The sequence below is a fragment of the Passer montanus genome, unplaced genomic scaffold (assembly GCF_014805655.1).
Source record: "Passer montanus isolate IOZ18808 unplaced genomic scaffold, ASM1480565v1 scaffold3, whole genome shotgun sequence".
Classification (NCBI taxonomy): Eukaryota; Metazoa; Chordata; class Aves; order Passeriformes; family Passeridae; genus Passer; species Passer montanus.
In genome coordinates this window covers 14254844-14281176 of record NW_024367707.1, presented here as the reverse complement: position 1 = coordinate 14281176, position 26333 = coordinate 14254844, and the positions used below count along the sequence as shown (strand labels likewise).

At 36.8% G+C, this 26333-nt stretch overlaps 1 protein-coding gene across 4 annotated transcripts in view; it reads right to left on the bottom strand.

The window, feature by feature from the left end:
- Window positions 1-26333, bottom strand: part of MYO16 (myosin XVI) — a 362051-nt gene that overhangs the window by 37959 nt on the left and 297759 nt on the right. For all 4 annotated transcript variants that reach the window (XM_039714365.1, XM_039714364.1, XM_039714366.1 and 1 more), the window contains 4 exons: window positions 13871-13967; window positions 8283-8529; window positions 6147-6454; window positions 2699-3898 (listed from right to left, as the gene is read on the bottom strand). In XM_039714365.1, coding sequence (XP_039570299.1) covers window positions 2699-3898; window positions 6147-6454; window positions 8283-8529; window positions 13871-13967 — 1852 coding nt within the window. The remainder of the gene's footprint in view (window positions 1-2698; window positions 3899-6146; window positions 6455-8282; window positions 8530-13870; window positions 13968-26333) is intronic.

Sequence of the window (26333 nt, the reverse complement as noted above, 5' to 3'; positions counted from 1 at the left end):
TTTCATCTCCAAGGCTGATGACCCCATACAGAAACTCCGTGATTCCCATAGGTAACTCTCCCTGACTTCAAAATGGCCCACAACTTTACTTTCTAGTTTTATTTAAGATTGTTGACGGGTTATAAGTTCTGAAAATAAAGGAAACTGCACATTACCGAGTGCTGTTCTAGGCCATGTCTTCAACTTTCATGAAATTCTATTGATTTTTTTTTTTCACCATATTATTGCCCGTAAATAAAATACTAAAATTGATAAAAAGAAAGGGAGGAATCTTCTAGGAACTTAATATGGATTAGACAAGAGGTGATAAAAATATCAGAAGTAGCACATGACAACTTCTAGTTTTACACAACTTGTAGGGAGTCATCTCTGATGACTGCTATCTTATTACTTTGCATGAAAGGTTAAGTAAATTTTTGCCAGCTGTTACCCTAGAAAATAGATGAACACTTGAAGTACATGAAAAAAGGCAAATTGTAAAAACACACACATATGTTCACTTGTATTTCTTAGCTACTTTCAATCCATCTACTTATCATTGAACTATTCATATGTAACTGCACTTAGTATACAGTAGCTTCCTAGCTCATAAAATATTGATTCAGGGTTTTTTATCGTATATCTTTCTTGAACTTTGATCTTTCATACTTACTGCTCCCTTGATGAAATATTTAGAAGTACATTTTCCATGTGAAAGGTAAATTTAGAGTTTTTTAATGGTACCCTCTGTTAATGCACTAACTTCAACCCACATGAGACCCAAGCTGAATTCTATCTTGGTCACGTTTAGTTGATCATTGCATTTGCAAAAATCTTCCATTCCAAAGCAAGTTTTATTTTAAGGTAAATTTTTTTTTTTTTACCTGGTTGGAGTGGTTTACAACACTTTCTCACCAGGTACATTGAAAGAGACTTAAGATACATCCAAAGAACTAACTTCGATAGTTACTTCACAGCAGATAAAAATGTATAAACTATATGATAAAACAACACTCCTAACTTAAAAAAACAACCAAACAAACAAACAAAATCAACCACAAATCATCAAAAAACTCACAGAAAACATTCTATATATATTTATAGACAGTTAATATTATTGAGTAATTGTGTCAAAGCAAGCAAAACTACTGTAACAACTCCTTTACTAATTTCATCAATTTGGACACTTAGCATAAGAAAAAAACCATTCTCTTGAAGTTGAGAACTGATGAAGTCTCAGTTCATAGCTCATTCAACATACAGAATTGAATTTGGCCTACAAGAACAAGCAAGGTCCAGCTAAAGCTTTTTCAGGGTCTGGAGGACTCAAGAGTTCTGTCCACTGTATTTTCTCTGATAGCTGAATGTTTCTTGTTTCAACCTAGATGATAACTTTCATGAATCTTGTAGAAACTCAGTTAATTTTGACACCTTTATCTCCTTGTTTTATTTGTTCGAAAGCAATTTTGGCTGAAGGCTGCCAAGGTTGTTAGGAATAGACATATAGGATAGCAGACAGACATACAAAGCAAGAACAAACACCTGCTTTTGTTACAGTATTACTGTGTAAATTGGGATATGATTCTAAAATCAGTGGAGCAGTAGGTACTTAAGAAAATGGACAATGAATAATAAGAGAATCCATCATGTTCTCTACAGGATTGTTTTGTATTTCAAAAGTACGACTTGGGATTCTTCCCAAAGAGGTGACACATCAACAGGCCAAGAGACGTTCATCTGCACCAAGGCATGCAGCATGGGCAGGAGGAGCTAGAAACTGTGCAGCTGGAGAACTATGATTAGTTGAAATCATGGAAAGTGTTAGTTTTGCAGCTGGACTCAATGATCTTAATGTACTTTACAAACCTAAGTAATTCTATGATCATGTATTGCTTATTTTGAATATGCTACGCACAGTTCTTGATTAAGACAAGCTGTTTGGACAAATAGAAGTGAAGAAGCAGAGAAAACAGTCTAGAGATTTTCTTACTCCAAATTTTAAATTCACAAAATTTTGTGTTTAGGAGATATTACTATGGGGAAAAATTTCCATATAAAGTGTACAGAATATTTTCAACAGGAAACTGTTTTTTTTAATCAGGAAAGCAATGTAGTAAAGTGCTCCAAAAGTATTGGAGTCGGTGTTGTTATTGAGATGCAGAACCAGGATTTAGTTTAATTTTTTAAATATTGTTCACTACATAACTCTCTGTGCAAGCATTATTTAGGGGACTAATAAAGACTGTATCCCCAAATACAGAATTTCATGGAAATGAAATGATCAAACTTTAAAAGACAGTCTTCAAAGTAAAGCACATCTACCAGCCATATATTTAATTCGAAGTATTTTTATAGTTTGATAACATAAACTCATTTTCACGCAATGTAACATCTGTATTTATTTTACTGAGACAGCTGGAATGTTAAAAGAACATTTAAACTTGTGTCACACAAATATTTTGGTAGAAGAAAACTTGGTATCTCAGACAAAACCTGAAGACTTTTATCTCAGACAAGTCTTACCTCATACAAAACCTGAAGCTTTTATATGTCATTTATAGTCTATGTGTGTTTTTGATGACAACAATAGACCTTTAAAAAAACCCCAAACCAGTCAAGGTTTTCATTCTGCATTTTTGCCCACTTTATCAGTTTCCATGGTAAGAAAGTTTTGATGCAGAAAAAATGCACAATACTGAAACACAGAGAACTATCTTACCTTCTGGCTCCCTGATCTTACGTCCTGCTGCAGATTTTCGTAGCACACTCCTTCCTGAGTTGAACAAGCTAGTTAACTCATCAAGGGGACTGGTCAATGACCTTGAGTTTGTAGGGCTGTATGAAAATGAAGATGAATTTGAGTTCAATTTCCTGTGCTCCGCTCTTGCCACCTTTGGGGAGTAAGGCAGTTTGGAAAATGGAGAAGATGAGCATCCGAGCTGGGCAGGATTGGTTCTCTGAGGTACTTTTGGCAGATCTGAATTTGTACCTGTTTTCCCTGCATTAATCAGAAAACTAGCACAAGTCTCTGGAGGAGATGCAAAATGTGTGGAAGCCCGATAGGAAGCAGGAGGTGGTACAGGAGGAGGGGGTGGTGGCAGTGGAGGAGGTGGTGTGGAAGGAGGAGTCACTTTGGTGGAAACACTGAACACAATCAAGCCTGGAGATACTGGTCTTTCATTCTCCCCTTTCTGGCCTTTGGAGTACTGGGGTGATAATGGACTTGAACCTTCTGACTGCACAGGGTATTTTAGGTTGGTTTCCAAAACAGGAAGCTTTTTGACCTCCAGTGGTGTTAAAGGTGATTCGTCAGAAGCAGGTGAACATGTGACAGGGGTTGGAGGGAATACAAGAAGTGGTGGTCTGTGGGGGAGCAAGTTAGGGAAAGGGGCTGGAATGTCACATGAGTCTTTATAGATCAAAGCTGCTTGACTGTTTCCATCCAATGTTCCATCTTCAATATTAATATTTTTTTTGCTTTCAAACAACAGAGGAGGAGATCCAGTCACTACTGGAATTATTCCATTACCATTGCTTCCTTCTTCTGGTAGAAAATACTTCATTTCTTCATATACAGACTCTCCTTGTTCTGGACTCTCCACTTCAGCAGAACTGCTTTTCACTGCATTCCCTACCATTTCAATGTAGACAGGCTCATTTTCCTCCTCTTCTTGTGACATAAAGAGATTCAACACGCCGTGTTGTGGTCCATCAGTGGAAGCTGCTCTCTGTACTGTCACAGTGTCATAGACACCTGGTTTAACTACTGTGCTTGCTTTTTTTACATCCCCAGGCTTTTGTCCAGGTATTTCTTCATAAGACCCACTAAGCTTTGTATTTGGACTTCGCTTTGGTTTTCTGGGAGGTATTTTTTTCATGGTACTATAGTCATCACTATGCGGTCTTGGACGGGTCAGTACTAGGAAAGAGAAAAAGGTCTGTGTTATTGACAAGCTAAAGTCACTTTTTTCTTACATGGGTCTACTACTTTAAGCCCTCAAACGTTGCCCATTTAGTTCTACAATCGTCACCAGTCACAAATACAGGACTCCAAGCAAAAGCGTAAATACTTCTAGGAATAAAATGCAGAATTTTCAGCTACCCAACCACAGAGCTTTGCTACCAGGGCATAAAATCTGTTTTGGTAATCTCTACTGCCACTAAAAGATGAGATCTCCCTCTTGAGGAAGTATATTTTGAATCCAAAATATACTTGTGCACTGCAAGATCTGTAACACATGGAAATATGTGCTTGTGACTCCTGTTGCTCCAAGGGAGAGGGGCATGCTTTCAACCAGGAGTCAGCACAGTGTTACTTTGACACATATGTGATTGACAGTAACTGAAATACCCCTCTTTTATGTAATATCTCTAATTATAGGATGATATTATGTCCCTCTCTACTTTGGTACTGCAGGAGTGTCCTCTTTTATGTAATATCTCTAAATCTCTAATTATAGGATGATATTATGTCCCTCTCTACTTTGGTACTGCAGGAGTGGAAATAATTTATAACTTTAGGGAATCCCATAGCCTAAGGGCAAATCCCCAAGTGAGTATACATTTAACTAAACTAGATGTCTCTTTATGGCCTCCAGGCATGTATGGAGTAAAGAGACTGGATACCTAGATGACTGGTCTTTTAAGATCAAAATTAGATGGTATAAATCAGAGCTGGTTTTGGACAAAAACACAAAACTGACATAATTATTGGAAAATGAGTATATGGCAGAGAAACTTGCCCTATTGTTTCATATATATAAGTGCTCCAAAATTGTTTTGTGAGTATATGTAACTATGACTGTTAAGACCACACATACATATATAAATTTTTGTTCTTTCAAAACACCTCTGCTAGAACTTGGTTAAATTTCTTGAAGGTTTGCACACAGAAAGATTAAATTACTACAGACCTCCTAAAACCATACTAGTTTAAATGTATGTTGGGCATAGTTCATGTCTCCTTACATAGGAAGGAAGAAGTTAAGAAAAATGGGCTTTCACCAAATGAACTGGACATAAGAAGTACTACAGACCTCCTTAAACCATACTAGTTTAAATGTATGTTGGACATAGCTCATGTCTCCTTACATAGAGATGGAAGGAAGAAGTTAAGAAAAATGGGCTTTCACCAAATGAACTGGACATAAGAACAGTAATTATTTTGAGAGAGAGAGCTGCAAAAATTTCTATCCATTGTATACAGGACCAGGGAGTTATAGAGAGCTTTAAACCCAACCTGAAGGATCTTAATAAAACTTGAGTATCATTTACACTAAACATGACATGGCAGGCTTATCAAGGAAAGCAGAATGCATTCCTTTCCTTCATCTTTTACCCGTTCATTTCAAACGTAAAGGAGAATAGAACAAGTGAACTCAAAACCACGCTAGGTGCACCGTAATACACTGAGACACTTTGGGACACTTGCAGCACTTTCTTTCTAAACGAAAATCACTATAACCAAATTATGGCAAAAAAAATCCCAACAAAATAAAACAAACAACAACAACAACCAAAAAAAAAAAAAAAAACAAAAAAAACCCCAAAATATTCATTTCAAACGTAAAGGAGAAGAGAACAAGTGAACTCAAAACCACGCTATGTGCACCGTAATACACTGAGACACTTTGGGACACTTGCAGCACTTTCCTTCTAAACAAAGATCACTATAACCAAATTATGGCAAAAAAACCCCCAAAACAAACAACCAACCAAACCTAAACAAACAAACCCTGAATGCATGCCAACCATGTGAGCATAGAGACAATGTAGGAGAAATTTCTACTTAAACTTAATGTTTAAGTCAGTGAAATTCAAGATTCTAGCACTCTGTTTTAGTGATGCAAGATATTCTAACAATTTAAAAGGTGAAATAAAATGGTTAGTGGGGTAGAACAGCTGATGTTGACACATTACTAGTTTCTAGAGAGATTTCTACAAATAGGTTTTGATTCTTGTCAAACAGGGCAATTAGAGCACATGAGTATTATTTGCTGATTTGGGAACAAATGACAAATTGGCTAATTTTATTTACTGCCACTGAAATATTTCAAGGAAGCAGGACCTCTCAAAGGCATTTGACTGTGTTTAAAAGGATCAAAGTGAGAAGAATAAATCAATAACTCAGAGTAACATTTGCGACTGTCTCTGCCTTTATGTCTAACCTTCATTAGCGGTTTCCTTAGAAGCTGCCGACAAGCAAGCACTAACAGCCTCGTAGGAGGCACTCAGTCGTGTGTTGGGGTCCCTCTTTGGCTTGGGAGGAGGCTGTTTCCTTGGTGATGGCAGGCTATTGCTGTCGTCCATGCTGAAAACAGAGTGCAGGGAGGGGGATCTGATGGATGACCCAGCCGCAGAATGTACCAAGCCATCCACTGCCATGGGGACGGGGACGGAGCTGGAGTGAAAGTGCCTAGACGTTCGACAGCCGGCAAAGCTGTCCTCAGAGACCTTCCCACCCTTGTCTTCAGCTCTGAAAACACAGAAAAGAGGCCCAGATGCATTATTCAAGCAATAACAATGAACCTGTTCATGCAAATGTAACAACAGCTTTTTGGTAAACAATCTCACAACTCCCCTGCTGTGCCGAGGGGATGTGGGTAGTAATCTTCTGACAAACAAATCCAGATCAAGCTGCTAGCTTTCTTCCATTTCCTGTTTCATGATAAATCAGGACACCGGCCCTTTTTCACACAAATGCAGCCTTGCTTAAGCAGTCTCATATTGTTGACCAGACATTCACGGAATGAATTGTTCACACTTTGATTGTTACACATAATCAAAAGCTGGGTTTTTAATCTGAATGATAATTTCTGGGAAATCCATTTTAATAGAAAGTTACTGAGGCAGCAAATGCTGAGCCTTTATCATTATTTTCTAAAAAGACAACTATAAATTCTATTTAGATAATGCAAATCTTTAAAATATTAGATGACCATTTTAAGCGGCTATATTGGCTGCTTGAGCAATTCCACCCAAATATTCCTATGTCTCCCAATTTAAACTTAATTATTAGTTAATAATTTTAATAATAATTTTTATTATGATGTTATGTTTAGTTGTTTCAATTACAATCCAGTTTTTCAATTTTTCCATTTCTTTTTATTTTTATTTTTTGCTATTTGAATACATTTTGAGAAATAACCTTCCAGCTGCTTCTGACAAATTGATTTTTAACAAAAATTCTTCTAACATTTTATTTCTCCAACAATCAAAACATTGGGACCCTTTTAACTTAGAGTAATAGATTGAAGATGTCTATACTGCCATTTTTCAAACAAATCCCCAAGCATTTGTCTTTTTAAATTGTATTTCTGCATGGCAAATCACCAGCAGAGCTGAAATTCATGCACAGGATATAGCCAGCTGCCCATGTAGCAAATGAAATAGCAAAAGATGAAAGCATAGTGCTCAGTGGATAATTTGTTTTCACTGTAATGTTTAATTACAGTCTTTCCTACAAAGGCATTTCCTTCAATATGTAATCACTGGGATATTTGAAGCTAATTAAGCAGATGCACTGCCATTTTCACTTTTATTAAAGTCACTGACAAAAGCAATGATAGCAAAGGGAGTTGTTCTGGATGAAAATTAAGTTCCTATGGAAAAATAAACATTCATATGTCCAGCAAGATATAGATACATTCTTTCTACTGAGACATACCGATTAACTGCAAATGCTATCTCTGCCCATTCAGCGAAGAGAGAAATCAGGGACTCCATTCCTAGTGAATGGCTCTCCAGCATTTACTGGATTTGTAAAATAGGTACTCCTGAAAATTCTGATGTGAGTTAAAAAAAAAAACAATATTTGCCCATTTTTAAATAAAAGCATCCTCCTCACAATCAATCTACTTGTTTCAGTGAGAAATCAGGATTTATTAGTCTGGACTTTACTGTATTTTAACACTTTCCTGGCTGTTCCTCATGAGCTTGGCAATTTCCTGCTGTTGGTATTTTAAGTCAGAGGAATTTTTCTTTTGCTTGTTTGGTCTGATTAAACTATAATCTATTTATCACAGAATTAGAATATTTCTGTAAAAAATAAGTGTTCAGAGACTTGAATAAGTTCCTCTAAGGTCAGTGCCCCCTGAATTGGATACAGTGGTCTCCTTAACTTTCTGACTTAATTACCTGATATACAGTAAAAAAATATGACCTAATATTGATTTGGGATGAGCATATACTTGAGAATCCTCTCGCAATCCTTCCATCATTTCTATTGTTTTCTAAGCAGGGAAGGAATTCACAAAAACTGAAGAGACTCATTAATTCCTCACAGCAGGTGTTTCTCATCTTACCTTTTCTGGCCTTCTTCTGGCCTGTTTCTAGGTTCTCCCTTTTCCCTGTGGTAAGCAGCGTTCATCTCGTTGCGGAGCCGGTCATTTTCCCGAGCAATGTCAGAGGCATTTTGAATCACCAAGTCATCATATGTTTTCAATCCCATATCCTCAGCATTCTGCAAGAAGCTCTTGATTGAGGTGACCTCTTGCTGTTTGATGCTCATCTTCTGTAGCAAGCGCTGGCGAGCTAGAAATCCTCTTACAACTACCATAGTGGAAGGAGAAAACATGGACCAATGAAAGACAACTAATTGGGGAATTAATATCACTGTGTGTTCTGCTGTGAATATGAGCAAGCCAAATTCAGTCAATATCTTACACAAATTAGGAAAGAAATCTAATGTCATCTAAATAAGACAGTAAAATTCAACTCCTTCTGTTTTCTACTGCCAGTGCTTAAAACAATGTAGTGACAGTAAATTAATAAATTTGAGCTATCAGAACTCAAATTCACTGAATGCTATTTTTTATTACATTACAACACAGATGTAATAAAATGCATACATCTTACATATGCATAATGTAAGATGTATATATAGATGTGTACTACGGGTTGTGAAAGCATACATTTACACTGCAATGGTCAAAAGATTGTTTCAAAATAAAAGCCTGGATAAATTAATTGCAGTGAATACAGTAGGAATTAAATGATTGCTGTTGTTCAGCTTTAAAAAATGCTCTAAGTGTTTCAATGTACCTAATACCCCAACAAAATCATACCCAATACAAGGGTGGTTTTTTTTTGTTTGACTTAAAGACCTTTCACTGTTCATTTCCTTTCAGCTAAAACAATTAGATTAATTTAATGCAAATGTCTTGAATGTATCTGTCACATCATATCTGCATTTTTCAGTTAAAAGTTTTCACCTACATTGCATCAGCTTCATTTATCTATTAGACTTTTTCTTCACACTCTTTGTCAGCTTTATGCTGGGAAAAGATTTTAGTGCATCTCCTGTAATAGCCTTCTGAAGCACTTGGCTATGTAAGTACATTCATTACAAAAAATCCTACCCAAATACCACCCAGCATCCTGGATTTTCTGAAGTATAGCTGATCAGAAACACAAGGCACAGTGGCCTCTGTGGCCATAATAAATTGGGCACCATTTTAATCCCAGTGCCTGCAACAGGTGTCAATATTCTTTGAACCTATGTTTTGTCTTAGAAGATGGAAAGATGCTAACTGAAAGTACTGTATTTGTGTGGGTGGTTTGTTTATTTTCTTTTTTAAGTTCCACAAGACCATGTTTCCTTCCAGATGTAGAACCACTGCTGTGTATCTCATAGGGAAGAACCTGTTTTAGAATTATTTGTCTGTTGCCTTAAATTCTCTTGGTTTTCATCAATTTAAATGTATCAAAACCAAGTCAAACTTCATCACTGCTTATTATGGTTACTCTCTTTCTGGTCAATTGAGAGTTTTTCATCAGTGAAGTTAGCAGAAAATAGCCTGGGTAAGATGTTTGTTTGAGGTTGGGGGAAGATGCCGGGAGTGCTGATCGCAGGATAAAAAAGTGTAAATGTGTTAGGTATTTACAACAACACAGTTAAATTTCAGATTTATGATTAGTGCAGAATAACATTAAATGATGAAGAGTCAAGCTGAAATAATCTAAAGGAAAAGTGTCAACAGAGAAAAATACAATTAGTCTTCTATGAATATAAAATGTTATTGAATAAAACAAACAGCTGAAGCATAGGGTAATGTAAGGTATTTTTTATCATCTTCTAATGCCTTGTTTAGACACTAAAAAAAGATTTCTTTTATAGAGATGCTCAGTGCCCAGCTGAAAAGATATAAGAAAGGCTAATATTCATAATAATAATGTAATGCTGCTTCTTTCCAAAATTCACTGGGTTTGAAAACCTTCAAATTCAGATAAATTGAAATAATTTCTAATAATAATTTATGATAGACAGCTTTGAAGGTTTACACTTTTATAATCACAACTAATCAATGCCTTTAATTATATTCCATAAAATCTAACTTCTTTAAACTTTGAAACATTAATGCACATACCCAATTTACTTGAAAAGGAAATTAATAGTACAGTTATTGTTGACAATTTTATGAGTATTCATAACAAAGATGTTACTGAGTCTGAATCTAAGGGTTACTGTTGCAAAAAGAATGAATACATGCATAGAATATTACCAGAGTTCGCTGCTCACAAATATAAAATTTTTGAAAGAGCTTAATAATAAAAAAAAGGTTTTTCCTGAAATATTCTCTTTGAAACTATCTTCTGCAGAGCAAAAATAAGCATCAAATCCTGGGTGACTTTGGAAAAAAAATCTGTAGTTTAAAATAACATTTTTACAAAGGTCTGTGTGTCTGTGTGTGCTTTTAACTTGACAAAAAATCAAACTAAAAAAAAGATTGGTAACACCACCAAGGTTGGTTAAAATAAAGAAATGAAGAGATCAGCTCTCTGATAGGATTGTTAGCAGGCATGAAAGAGCAGCTTAGAGTAGCCTGCTAGAATGGTCCAGTAAAATGAAATCCAGTAGAGCTAATTGCAACATTTAGAGACTGTACAGCTACTCTGAATTATGCACTTTCACCAAAATGAAGAAACATTCAATGAAGCTTTATTAGGAAGAGTTGGCAGATAGACATCCCTCCTTTGCACACATTTTTCATGAACTGAGTAATTCAGGTTTTTCATTAAATTATACACATTTCTTCACATTTCTTTCTCTGTGAAAACATTTGAAAGATTTTGGTTTTGGTTAAACAAAGAATAATTTTATAATCTAAAAAACTGTTGTGAAATGAAACCCTCAGTTCCTAGACTTTTACTGATCAGTTTCATCTACTTCTCTTGGGTACTGGGTACTATGATTGCCTTGTGAATTTGCTCCTCATTTATGTAGATCTAAAATAATTCTCATTATGCAAATTTAAATAATTGAGGTTAGCACCCACAGGGTAGAAAAACATCTAGTACTTTAGAGTTCATCTAAGGATGAGGATTGGAATAATCAAAATTCCAGTGGACCATGGATCTGGGTTATGTGAGAAATTTATTAACTATTGTGTATAGAATGTATTCAAGTTAATTCCTCATCTAAATGAACTCTGATGGAAGAACTTCAGCATGACTGCCCTTCCTATGGGTACAAACAATTTTCACAGTGATTCAGGTCAAAACGTATCATATGTAGTTCTCATACCTGCAGAAAAAAAAATATGACCAAGTCTCTAAACTCACAGATACAATTTTAAGTGAAAGTGTTTCTACACATGCTTTCACTTTAGTTTGACCTCTTTCTTTGCTTGTGTAAGATAAGTTTCAGGATAACAGGAAGGACTTATACGGTTTGGGTTTTTTTTGGGTTTTTTCACCCAAATCTAGAAGAAGGGATTGCTAGTTAGATTTGAAGTAAAAAGAGTTGACAGGAATTTTGGGAAAGACCTGCTTCCCCTTAAATCTAAGCTCTTATCTAGGGGTATGATGTCACATTTAAAGCTTGATACAGAAATTAGAGTCATAGAATCAGAATATTCTGAACTGGAAGGTACCCACAGGGATCATCAAAGTCCAACTCTTGGCCCTGCATAGGACATTCCAAGTGTCACACCCTGCACCTGAGAGCATTGTCTGAACAGTTCTTGAGCTCTGTCAGGTTTGGTGCTGTGACCACATCCCTGGGGAGCCTGTTCCAACAAACCTCAAAGCTGCATTGAAGATCCCTTGGGTCCTGTCACTGGTCACCAGTGAGACCAGTGTCTTTCCTCTACTCCTCCTCATGAGAAGCTGTAGGCTGCTGAGGTCTTCCCTCAGTCTCCTCCAGACTGAACAGGCCAAGTGACTTCAGCCGCTTCTCATACAGCTTCCCCTCACCCTTCACCATTTTCATAGCCCTCCTCTGGATGTTTTTAACAGCTTTATTTTTTGTTATATTGTGATTATTGACTAGTTTGGCTATTATTCAATATGTTTTCAGGAGAGATCTAGCTTCCAAAGTCCCCTGCATGTAAAGGGCAAGGGGACAGAAGGGCATTGGGACTGACACCATTACTCACTAAGCATCACTATGTCAGTGTAAAGTACAGGGACACCAATTTTAGAATAATATAAGAGCAGTGTACTGGTACTCTATTCTATTCCAAATCTGTCAGAGCTCTTTGGCATGCTAATTCTACAAGTTTACAATTGCACCTGTTCACAAAAGGCACTTCTTTCATGAGCTAATGACATGAAGTTGATGTCTAACTACTGGAACATCCAAGTTCCTGATTTTCTCTGGTTTCCCAGACTGTACAAAGCACGCAGATGAGCCATAGCTTTAAATGCACACCTTTGGGAAAAATCGCTTTTCAATGAAGGAAGATAGAAGCAAAACCAAGAAAAATATTTTGTAAGGAGCCAAGAAGCCCTATTATCTTCATGCTTCAGGCAGGCTTTGGTGATCTGCTCTCTTACTTCTGCAAAACATGGACATATCTGAGGATGTTTTAAAATTTGGTGTAGGGTTATATTGAAGCATTCTGTTTGCAAATTGGATTCTGAAAGTAAATATTTCCTTTCTTTTATAAGTCAGCATAACAAGGGAAAGAGGATAAACTGTTACTGCTTTTCAAAATGCATAAATGCTACAGGGTAATTTGCAGTAAAAAGTCACACCTTGTTATAAAGTCAGCTAAACTGCAGTGTCTGTTACCTGCCATTCTCCATGTTCATTTCTGAACTGTTACCATCTGGATTTCACTTGCTTCAGGTTTTCTCTTGACTTCCTCTTTTTCTCTACATTCTTACAGTGAGGAACAGATAATTAAAATGAAAGGGGTTTATATTTCTTAAGTCTGCAATATTATGTGTCTGTCAAAAAAAGATAAGATTTTGTAGTTTTAATTTCCTTGAAATAGGTGAAAATGGGAATTGTTGCAGACATCAGACAATTAGGTAAGTAATGAATAGTGTGAAGGAAGCTTCTTCAAGCAAAGCAATATTCATATTTTCAGCAGTTATTTGAGACTGATAGAAAATGATACATAAGTAACAGGAAGTCAGGGGGCAGTGGATAGTACCTCCTTTTAAAAATATGTCCAAAAATGTCAGTGGCCTTAGGAAAAATGCACATAAAAATAAACATAAAATACAAAAACATAAAAACTAGCAGTCAAATAAGAAAGTAGTAAGAAAAGGGGAAAAATAAGGACAACTAAGCACACTCACTTATTAGATTTGTTTTTAGTGCTGATATATTTGAAAGTATTCCAGTTTTGTATCACTGTTATAATATTTTATATGCAAAAAGAAAGTAAAGGTTATATTAATGCCTTGAAAAATCACTGAACTTACTCTAAAAAGAAAATATTCAAGATCCTCTAAGTTTTAATTACATTCAAGACTTAGTCATAAAATTATTTTTGACCAACAGAAAGTGCAGAGCTATCATCTCAAAAATCTGTGTACACCTGTAGGGAAATGTATAAAACACAGCAACTCCTCAAGGTGGAGAAAATCTCTTTGCTATGCAGTATTTTGCTCCATATACAAAGCAACAGCTCAGGAATACTTGTTCTGTAACTATTACCTTTTTGGCAGGTTATAATTTTCTTCTGAAGCTGAAGGCACAAATCGTTGAGATGGTCAGCTTGCCAGTACTTAAGAAACACTTTTCGAACTCCTATCTAGAATACAAACAGCAGAGAAATCATCAACAGATAAGGCCAAAACAATGACAGGCAAATAGAGATTGCAGGTTAACAATCCAGCAAAGGGTTGAAATAATATCTGCAGTTTAGGAACAGTACAATGTCAATTCTGTGAAAGAAATGCAGTTGTCTGCATGATCACTTGGTTGAATAAAAGATGTATTTGTAAAGGATGAACAAGCTGTCAGACACATAGTTCCACTTCAGTTCCAAAAATATCCAGAACAAATAGTACAAACTTCAAGTTAAATACAAGTTGGGGGAAAAAGCATTCTGAATCAAATGTGTTAGACAACATAATTGAAAATAAGGTTTAGTTCTTATAAAGCAGAAGGGTGTGTGCATGGGGAAAGGTGACAAGACAAACCCATGCAGAACAGAAAACGGTGAGATAGCTAGTGAAGAACTTAAGCTGGAGGATGGGAGAAACTCACTGTCAGCAGGGACAATGATTCCTAATATCCAGTAAAGGTATGAATCCTAGTTCCCAGTCTTGCTTACTGAAGCTGTGCTTTGGGTCTCCTTTCAGGATCAAAGACAGAGGGATTCATTTGTGAAAAAGAATCTCCTAATTATTGATTCTGGTGTTGCGTAGTAACTTGGTTTAATCATCTAGTACTTGAAGTAACAATCATTAGATGTTCTCACTCGTTTAAAGGCAAATTTAGCTAGTTAGACCAAAAGAAATCACCTTTCTTTTGATACCTTCTGAACAAACTGAAACAGTCCTATAAAATTCTTCGTATCATCTTCAAAAGCATTCCTTTCTAATAGACTTCAGAAACCACACACAATGTAGCAACTCTAAAACCAGAAAGTAACTGGGAAAAAACCCCAATCAATAAACCAATAATTTTTCTCAGGCATTTTGTAGAAGTAACTTTCTTCACTTCATAGAAATAAAAGGAGCCATGTCAGAAAACTGTGCTACCCTAGAATATTCTAGCTTTTGCCTAACTATAATTTTTTTTTATGGCTAATAGGCCTACTGATTAATTCATACAAGTCTGGCTAAAATTGCAGAAATTCATTCCAACTGTTGTTTGTCTCCATCTTACAAGCTCACCCTCTTCTTACTGAACCATCCTGCTCCACTAGTGTTTTTTACTTTAGATCTGGAACACAGGTATCTGGAGGGTTAATTGCACACCCTTCCAAATTGTTTTTAATCCAAACACTGTTAGATGTACATCCCTGTAGGGTTGGATGACAGAAAGCAGGATATAGATTTCACAGCTAAACTCCATTAAATAAATTCAGAAATGATTGTGGCAAATTTTTGTCCCTTGGCTCCACTTCTCTCTACTGTAGAGAGAAACTGATTTGAATCAAATGTTTTAAAAAGTCTGTAATCCTGAAGTTTGAGCTAACAATGATGATGCAGTTGTTAGTCTTTTAATTAAAATCGGATGCAGTCAAATGGAAAAACTAAAATGCATTCTAATTTTTTTTCCATTAGTCTCTCTTTTCCTTAGAAAAAGTCCCCTTTTGAATTACTGCAAAGTGTGTGAAAGTAGGTGACAAAAATGAAGATGCAGTCAAATGGAAAAACTAAAATACATTCTAATTTTTTTTTTCCATTAGTCTCTCTTTTCTCTAGAAAAAGTCCCCTTTTGAATTATCGCAAAGTGTGTGAAAGTAGGTGACAAAAATGACATTTTACTTGTCTCGCCATTGTAGAAAGTCAGAAATAGGGAATAGGCTTTTTTTTGTGTGTGTGATGGTTATTCTGAGGCAATCTTCCTGAGATCCAGTTGTGCACTCACACGCTGCTTTTAGGGCCATACTCTCATCTTCATTTTCCTGAATGATGATTTGCAACAATTTTTTTTACTTTTCTTTCTCAGCTTTCAAAATTCTCTATTCACCTGGTTATCTTAACCCTTTGCTCATTGAACAGTTTTTTTTTCCAAAACATCTTGACAAACCACATTCTGAACCTGCATTATTACTAGTTTTGGCTACTAATATCTTCATCGTCTTGCTTACATTGCCTTAAATACAGAATTGTCTGTAAAAAAATAACTGAATTATTATTCATATAGTTTACTGTAATTAAATTATCATGTGGTTTTTATAATTACCATTCCATCTAAGCAGCTCTCAGAAAAAGCCTGAGAAAAATACTTAATAAAATTATATTCCTCTACTTTGATTAAATTGTCCCTTTATACTCCACCTTTCCTTTCCAAAAATCCTCAACATCACACATTTTTTTTCCTCCTGTCTCAGGCCCATGCCAAATCATCCAATTTTTCCTTATTTCTGTCCTTTGCCCTTAATTACTCAGAGTTCTGGTTTCTCCCCTTCCTACAGCAATACTGACACTCTGACAGTAGAAAAGGGGATGAAAAGTTACACTTTCAAACCTTAAAAAAGGTCTTATTAAGAGCTTATTAAGCTTAAAAAAGCTCTAGTAGTGCCCATGGCAAAATTAACAACCCTATTCTCAGTTAGTCTCATTATTGACACAATGGTTGGTCACATTTAGGCTATATTTCAATTAACTAAATGAGTTGCAATTTATTGTGCAGTGTGCAGTCACAAAATCACAGTCAAGACAATTGCTGAAGCTTATGTTGTTTTAGCTACAAGTGTCTGACACTGCAGTCACAAAGCTATCTAGGGGACATGCAAAGCCTTATTGCTCTTTTCTTTCATCCTACACCCCAGGAACAATATAAATGGAGTTATTGTGGCATCACTTATGCTATGAACTTCATTAGTAGGAGCCTGCTACAATTTTTAAGTGAATGAAGAAATACAAAATGTCAATACAAATCCACTTTTACATTCAGATAAAAGCTATTTATAGATTTTTACATCATATGACAGGTCTACAGAGAGCAGAGCTCTAGACAGAAGAATGTATAGTAGAAACTACTATTACGTTTGATTATGTTAGTACAGATAGAAATCTCTGTTGCTTAGTCTTTGAATTAAATCTGAGAGCCTCTAAGGCTAACCAAGAGAACAAGATAGTCTCACTGCCCTCTTTACAGTTCTGGTGTTCAGTGAAAGCAAAAATGCTGGAAAATGTTGGAATTTCACATGTCACATATCAAAACAGTTTTTGAGGTTGCCACCTGTCTTCATTCTGCTCTCTTCTTTAACCACAAAATGTTTCCTGCTTGCCTAGGAGAAAAGAGGTTCAAATGTTCTTCCACTAAAACACTCTTCAATATTTTTCCTGGACTACAAAGTGGTCTCATCTGAGTCTGAAATTTTGATGTCATTCTGACTCCTGTAAAAGTAAACCATCTGTGAATTACAGTCATAGTTATTTTAATTAGGAAAGCGTTAAAGTTTAAAATGTTATTTTTCAAAATGACACATTTTTTAAAGACTAAGTAAAATTGTCATTGATGACTACCAAAGCTTCAATTGCTGCTATAGGTCAGCTGGTTTTCTTTGGGAGGGAGCTGTTCTTTTTCTTTCTTCTTCTTTTTATTTATTTATTTTCAATTTTTAATTTCTTATTTTTTAATTTTATAGAAAAGGTGTAGGATGTAGAAGTACAGACATTCAAAACTATGGAATGGATGCTGAGATTGTGTGTAGGTGGCATGGAGGCAGTATTAGCTCATACTTAATAGGTGTCAAGGGAATCTGTAAAGCTGTTCTTTAGTTTAAAAAAGGCAATTTGTGGGAGTGCTATGTGTTTCTGGCAGTACGTTCAAAATAGCTACCTACAAAAGACAGAGAACTATAGTCTAATGATATTTTACACAATGACACACATTTTCACAGAGCATTAATGAAATTTAGAAAAAAGCCTTAATACTATTGTAAAATGTGTCTTCTTGCAGTGTACATGTCTACAAAGGTATTATAATGACAAACACAGGGCACTGATTTTTAAGGACTGAAATTTTATTTTAAAAGGTTTACCCTCTCTGCTTTGCTTCATACATTTTAATAGTTCTTCTTCATAAACTAGTAACAATGCACTGTGGTACATACTGAATAAACCTACATTTTAGTATACTTTATTTATGGCCTTAATATAAAGTATGTGAGTAGTCTGGTATTCAAGCTAGTGACATCAAACATTTATACACGTTCTTGTCAGGAGCTGGAGTTTAGAGACAAAAAATATCATTCAGGTCTCTGGGAAAGGGCAGAATAATGGTCACTCCTTTTCCCTAAACTGTACAAACCTCACAGCTCCTCATACTTGTGAGGCAACATGAAGAACTGCCTTACAGAAAAGGAAAGGAAGTGATTAGGAAATGTGAGATGCATGTAAGAAACACTCAGTAGGGGAAGCTCTACCTCAGTTTTATCCCATGGGATCTTGGTATTTACCAAACCTATCATTCCAGTTTTCAGAATTCTAGAAACAGATTCAGCACCCAAATGTGGTGGTATATCCTCCTCCCCACCTCCTCCCCAGGCCTGCTCTATGATCTCACTCCTAACCTGAGCCAAATCACTCATTCACAACTCAGAATAAACAATAAGAAAGGGTCTCTTGGCATGAATGAGAAATACAGGCTACAGGTGACAGGGAGAGCAGTGGCACAAAGAGGAAACCCTAAGGCAGGAGACTGGAAAACTAATCACAGACAAATACAGGATGAAGACTGGGACCAAATATGATGCAAAGTATCTAGAAAAGTGTCAAAAAGTGTCAAAAACTGGGAGAGGTGGGAGGGGAGAGAGGAAGAGGAAGACGGAATCCAGATCTGACATGCAAAAGATATAAAGAAAATTGAGTTAGCAAGACTAATAATCCTAAGCAAGACCTGAAAGATGGATAAACGGAGGGAAGAATATATTCCACAGGGGAAAAATATTTTTCAAAGAAATATAAACTAGAGCTTTTTGTTAAAAGAGTGAGAACTTGTGAGCATTTTGAGGTCAAAGTCAACCATCTGTCCTATTCTCTGACTGAAGGGAATCATGGGTTTGTCTAGTGTAGCACAAAGTCACTGAGTAAATTTGTGGGCAGTGTGTGGCCCAGGCCAGTCTTTTGGTTGTACTGGTGAGGCAGAAAGTCACTCTCTGGTGGTTTCTGCAACTAGCAAATTATTTCCAATATATAATGGAGTGATAAGATGAAACAAAAATATAATGGGACAAAATCACTTTACTGATTAGATCCAAAGTATGAGGGAAAAATAGATGTTTATGTTTTAATAATTTTTGTTAGTATGACCCCACACCCTCCCCTCCCATCCCCCGCTCCCAGAATTTTGTTTTTTAATTGACTAAAAGAAAACTGACTTTTAAAGTAAGATATTCAAAACAAACAGGAAATTGACTTCAGTTAAAATTACCAAATAACAAATGAAGGAACTGGCATACAATTTATGAGGTCTAAATTTTTCCTACTTAAGCGTAAAAAAACAGCTAAGAATCCCTTATATATTAGATTGCTTGCAAAGTACTCCAGTACTTCAGCATATCAGCTACAAAGCAATTCATGTAGCATGACCATTTTAATTTTAAGCCAAAATAAACAGTTCTCTTTAAAAAATAATTTAAAAGATTCTCTGAACTAAGCATAAAATTTACATATGTATGATTTCATACACTTCTGCTCACTCCTCTGATTTAATCATATGCCACTTATGTTCTACATTCTACTATTTAATCATAAATATATATTTTTCCAAAAAAGGACCATAGTATTATATACTGGTACACTGAAATTTAAAAATACTTAAGGACAGCTCTATCAAATCGAATAAATGGAACATCCATAGAACAGTAAGAAAATAATATTTTTTTCTCTGACTGGTAAGAACTGTGGATGAAACTTTGTTTTGTCTTTGCAGTTCTAGAAGTGTTAGAAAAATTTAAAACCTCTAAATGGACTTTGGAATTTCTCTATATTGAGGACTTATTCTCTGTTTTAATATTCATGACTGGAAGTTTGATGATACAGCTCCTCACGGGCAAAGATAATTTCTCCACAAACACTGCTGGCTCCTGAAACAGCTTCAGCAATGTTTGTAGTTGTGAAAGTGTGAACTGGCACTAGCATAGCACCTGTCTCAAGCAATTACCTCATTTGGAGCTTCATTAAAACATTCCAACTTGCTCTCCTGTACTGCTTATTTCATACCTGGTGAGTCTTTGGATCATCCCATTTGAAACTTAAGACTTAGTGGTCTCTTGTGTTCAGATTTCAAAGTTACTGATAAGAAGGAATCATTGTGGGTTACAGGAACCAGGCTAAATATTGGAAAGATAAACTAAGACAAAGCTTTTATTATAAGTTTTTAAGGATTGCTATCTTTTAACCAGATAAGTATTTCTAGCAGTCAAAGGCTAAAATATTCAGTTTCAGTGAAGTCTGATCTTTGCAGTGCTTTTATTTAACAGATGCACTTTATAGTAAAAGCAAATTAAATTGATGTTTTCTTTTTCTTCTGGTGTGGTACTAGTATTTTGCATTTCAGCAAGCTCCATATGAAGTAACTCGGAAGGGTTAATTGCAGACTACTGACCTTAGATAAATAAAATGCAGAGCTACAAGTTTTGATGAGAAAGCTCAGTAAGCTATGAGCTAATAGCTAACTCTTTTTTATTGAATTTATATTTGCAAGCTTAAAAGTGTGAGGAATGATAATCCAAACAAATGAAAGTTTCCTTATGTCAGTAAAAAGAGCCAAGGACTGTTTGTGCCCATACTTCTCCCAAAGCATGATAATGTTTGCAAATTAAGTCATGCCATTGGGACGGTAGGTTTTGCTTAGCTAATGCATCACTGTGTTACAATAAATGAACACAGCACTGAAAATGCAGATTTCCTAATATAAAGACCTTCACATATTTGGGGGGGGATGGGAGATTATTCTGCTTTACATGGACCAGCCAATACTTCTTCTCAATTTAAAGTTACTAAATATCACCTCACTGACTTCTCCAGGGGCTAAACAAGTCTATTACTTTGTCTGGAGCAGAAATGGTTTGTTTTGATTTAGCAATCTAATTTTCTCTTATATCAGATGTGCTAAAAAATCACAGCAAGTAGCTAAGCTTGTAGTGATCAAGTATATATTAAAGCTGAAAAAATACCTTATCAAGACTACACATAGAGTCAAGATGCAAAAATTGCCTTTCATTGGTAGCTCTGCATTTTCATAATTCCAGTACTTAAGTGCATGACTGAAACTGTATGGTATGTCAGCTTCAATGAAACCACTATTTTATTGTCCTAGTTTAGTTATCTCCAGCTCAGTTTACCCAAGGAACAGCAACATTTCATGAAGCTATCAACACTTCTGTCCCTACGTGACGAAAGACAAGTCGACAGGGAAGAAGACCAGCCTGGCTGTATAGGGAGCTTTTGCTGGAACTCAGGGGAAAAAAGAGAGTTTACAACCTTTGGGAGAGCCAGGCAACTTAGGAAGAGCACAAGGATGTCACTAGGTCAAATAAAAAAAGGTTTAGAAAGGTAAAAACTCAGCTGGAACTCAATCTGGCCACACTGGGAAATATAGTAAAAATTGTTTTTATAAATACATTAACAAAAAAACAGGCCCACGGAAAATCTCCATTCTTTTTTGGATGCAAAGAAGAAAAGACAGAGGTATTTAATGCCCTTCTTGCCTCAGTCTTCAGCAGAAAAACTAGGTATTTTCAAGGCAATCAGCCTCCTGAGCTGGTGGACAGGGCCAGGGAACAGAACAGGCTCCTTGTAACCCAAGAAAAAGTAGTTAGTGACCTATTGTCCCACTCAGACACTCAGAGGGCACTGGATGTGGTCCATCTGGGGGTACTGAAGGAGCTGGTGGAAAAGTTTGCTAAGGTGTTCTCCATCATTTATCATAAGTCCTGGCTAAACAGAGAGGTCCCAGACAATGGGAGCTTGGCCAGTGTGATGCCCATCTGCAAGAAGGGCCTGAAGGATGATTTGGGAAACTACAGGCCTGTCAGCCTGGGCTCAGTGCCAAGGAAGATTATGGAACTGAACATCTTGAGTGTCACCACGCAGCAGTTACAGGACAATCAGGGGACAAGCAGCCAGCAGGGATTTAGAAAAGGCAGGTCCTGCCTGACCAACTTTATCTCCTCTCATGACCAGGTGACCTGTCTAGTGCATGAGGGAAATGCTGTTTGTCTACCTGGACTTCAGTAAAACCTTTGATACTGAATCAGTATCAAAGATCAGAATCTTTGATACTAATTCCATTCTCCTGGGAAAGCTGCCAGGTCATGGCTTGGAGAGGTGAACGTTTTGTTGGGTTAAAATCTGGCTGGATGGCTGGGTCAAAAATGTGGTGGTGAATGTGGCTGGTTCCACATCCAGTTGGTGGCCAGTCACTAGGGGGGTTCTCCAAGGCTCAGTATTGGAACCAGTCCTGTTTAACATCTTTATTAATGGTTTGGATTGAGTTACCCCCAGTAAGTTTGCAGACGACACCGAAGTGGGTTGGAGTGTTGATCTGCTAGGAGGCTGGAAGGCTCTGCAAAGGGATCTGGACAGGATGGTTCAATGGGCCAAGATGAATGGTATGACATTCAATAAAGCTAAGTGTCAGGCCACACTTTGTCCACAAAAACCCCAGACAGCCTTTCAGGCTTGGGTCAGAATGGCTGGAGAGTGGCCCAGCAGAAAAGGGCCTGGGGATACTGGTTGACAACTGGCTGAACATGAGCCAGAAGTGCCCAGATGGCCAAGAAGGCCAATGGCAGCCTGGCCTGTATGAAGAATACTGTGGCCAGCAAGGCCAGCGAAGTGATTGTCCCCTACTGAGCACTGGTAAAGCCATACCTCAAATTCTGTGTCCAGTTCTGGGACCCTGACTCCAACAGAGAAATTGAGGTTCTGGAGCACGTCCAGAGAAGTGCAATGGAGCTGGTGAAGGATATGGAGTGCTCCTGTGAGGAGCAGATGAGGGAGCTTTCATTGTTTAGCCTGAAAAAAAGGAGGCTCGGGGAGGACCTTATCACTCTACAGCTACAATGACAGGAGGTTGTAGGAAGGTGAGGATCTGCCTCTCCCCAAGACAACTAGTGACAGGACAAGAGGAAATGGCCTCAGGCTGTGATAGAGGACATTCAGATTGAATATTAGGAAGAATATTGTTCACTGTAAGGGTGATGAAGTATTGGAACAGGTTGCTTAGGGAGATGTGGCAGTCACCATCCCTAGCAGTGTTCAAGGAACAATTTCACATGCCACTTAGTGCTATGGTCTAATTGATGTGGTGGTGTTCCATCAAAGGTTGAACTCGGTGATCTTGGAGATCCTTTCCAGCCTTAGTTATTCTATGATAATAAATACTTGCTTCTAACATGTAAGCTGGTGAATCAAGCACAAGATATTGGCCAGGTAATAGTGTTTGCTCTTATGCGCTGCTGAACAGTAGAAAATAAACCAAAATTGGACCTTAGTATTGGATCTTCTGCACTTTTTGTCTATTTCAAAACAGACTGCAGTATTTACAAGAGAAGAAAGAACATGTTCTGTGAGTAGGGTCTGAGCTTTGTTGCTTTGTGTGTTAATAAAACGCTCTTCAAATAAAGCTTATGTAAGGAGGAACAGAAAAATTGTCAAGCAGGAAAAAAAATTACAAAGATACCATTTTCTCTAATCATTTTCAGGGATTTTAATTTAGAACACTTTTTCCCCCCAGGTTAATATCATCTTTCTCAAAATGGGATGGTGAGGTACATTATCAGAAGAAAGGTTAAAGTATCATCCAGCTTCACTCAGCTAAAAAGTCCAGATCTTTATTTTTCTCCCTCTGCTCTTGAGCTTATTAGGCAACTTCATCTTCTGATGATGACATATAAGCTGGAGTTTGATTTCAGATCTGTGTTGCTTTCTCCTAAATATCGTCATCTTTGATGAGGGTATTTTAGCTATCTTTTTCGTTCATTTTTTTACCTGAATTTGCATCAGCTCTTCAGGGAAGTGCATGTAACATTTTAGGGAAGACAATTTTTGATTTATTCATGAACTCCTGCAACAAATAGATTTTCAGTTCCAGCAGTGACTCATTTGAAGTAGTTACTGCTGGCAACAGTGGCTGAATAAACTGGTTATATGTGTAACCCCCTGCTTTTTGGATGATTTTTAGTAATGCACTACAGATGACTCCTTTCCTCTGACTTTGCTGGCTGACATCATCCTTGCTTCCTAATTCCTTTTCTTTCCTTTCCTCCTCCCTCTTTCTACCTTTTAAATATTTTCCTTTTTTCAGAGTGCTCTGCTGTAAAAGCATAGAGGAGAATACCCATGACAAATCCAGATTGTGTAAGCTTCTTCATTTAGATTGTTATTTGAAGTTCAACTTTCATGATCAGTGAAATGAATCAAAAAGATAATTGAGAGAGAGATTATGTGACACAGATATTAGTCACTACTGCTGATAGTTGGGTATGTGGTTTTGCATCACCTATACAAAATAGGTTGGTACCAAGCTGGTACCACTGGACATTTAAGAAATTGTACTTGGAGCGAATTTTCTTTTTAAACTTCCTTCTACACTTTTCATCTTTCCATTTGTTTTTATACCTCTCTGTGGCTTGAAAAAGGTGTATGGAGAAGGTCACTTACTTATTCAAACCTTGTTCCTTGCAGTTTAGTCTGTTGCCATGTGCTTCTTAGTCACTGAATGACAATGGTAGAACTCTCACCCACAAACCCTCCTATTCCATTTAACTTATCAGTGTCTCTGAAGAGTTTTGAGCTTTCTGGTCTGAGTGATAATGCATTATGCACTGCTGTAGTTTTGCACACCTGACTTCTCCTGGAGTTAATGAGATTCTGGAGTCAGAACTTCTGAAATCTGTTTGACATTACAGGCTTCAGTCCTCTGCATGATGGAAGGATTCTGTTTTACGATTTCCTTTTAAAATTTTTGTCTTCCTAGGTTTCAGTCTCGTTTTCAAATGCCCATCACTACAGAATCACTTGTCTTGAGCACTAGGCTTTTACTGATGACCAACTGTTTTTTTCCTGTCCTGTAACAATGGTTCTTCTCTGGGGAAATAAACTTGATAGGCATCCTGCTCTGTGTTTTGTGACTGGAACACACACTATGCAATTACTGTTACATAGCTTTTGTCCAATGTCAAGCTTGTATCCCCATATAAGCTCTAAACATGAGGGGTGCTCTCATCTCCAGGTACTTGTAAGTGAAGGTACAGTTTCCAGTTATTAATGATTGGAGTTTTTTTAATAGAGAACCTTGTGGCAATGATGCAGAAGCAAACTTACAAAAGCTGGGTAGGAAAAGCAAGTCGAGTTTAATATTGTTATCTTTTTCAGTCTTTTGGTCTTTTCTGTTGAGAGAGAGGGTGGCTATATGTGCCCTCTGCTTTGCTTGGTGACTAAACTGATGCTTTAAACAGTATTTTGCTTAAAGAAAAATTTTCTTATATGTCTAAGTGCAGGTGATCATGCATGTGTGCTCCCAGTCTAGTGGAGGCCTATTTTTGTTCCTGTTGTTACTAAGGTATCTGGGCCACTGAGAAATATCCACAGCACACATTCTGACTTAGTCCTTGGCCTTTATAAACAGATTGCAGAAACTTTTCTGGGCATCTTAATACTCAGAGGCCATACATTAATTGGAAGACCTCATCCTTGAAACTGAAAAAGCCTGTAGGAGTGCCCTAACCACTATCCAATCCCTTAACTTCACAGCTGCCCCTGAAATTGGTCTGGATGCTCTCTTGTGTACCATATTTCAGTCCTGTTAAGATGGAAAAAGGCCTGAACCTGAAGCTTACACTGCCTGCAGGAATGATCTGTATGTGAAGCCACAGAAAGCTTCATTTTTATTCAATATCTTCTATACTATGCAAAGGAACATGTTTTTCTTTTTAAATGCACATATTAAAGAAATCAGTCCTACTCAACTACAAATCCACCCAAAGCACAGAACTGTGTACTCTGGACAAATGGGGACATCCACCTTGCAGTCTTCATACTGTTGAGTATTATATGATATAAATAAGATAAGGAGACAGGATAGGGAGTTGATAGTTTCCTGTTTAGAGTTTGGTACTTTTATTTTTTTAACTTCACTTAATGTATGGCAACCTCAGGTTCTCTGGTGGATCTGCGGATCAGCATGCTGGCACCTACAAATGCACTGACTACCTGGGAAATCCTGATTAGCTGTTTTTAGTCTGCCCTGCTATGACAGTAGAGCATTTAGCATAGGATTTAAAGAAATAAAATACGTAAGATTACTTAGGAACCATTCAACCACTAAAATGTATATACAAATACCTTCAAATATCTTGACAAAAATTTATATAGTGTGCATGGTTAATTGAATATTTTTCTTCCCACAAGAATACACTGGGTTTTTTTTGACACAATGATCACAGCTACTCATAAAACTCTGAAAATCAGTTTGATAATTTATC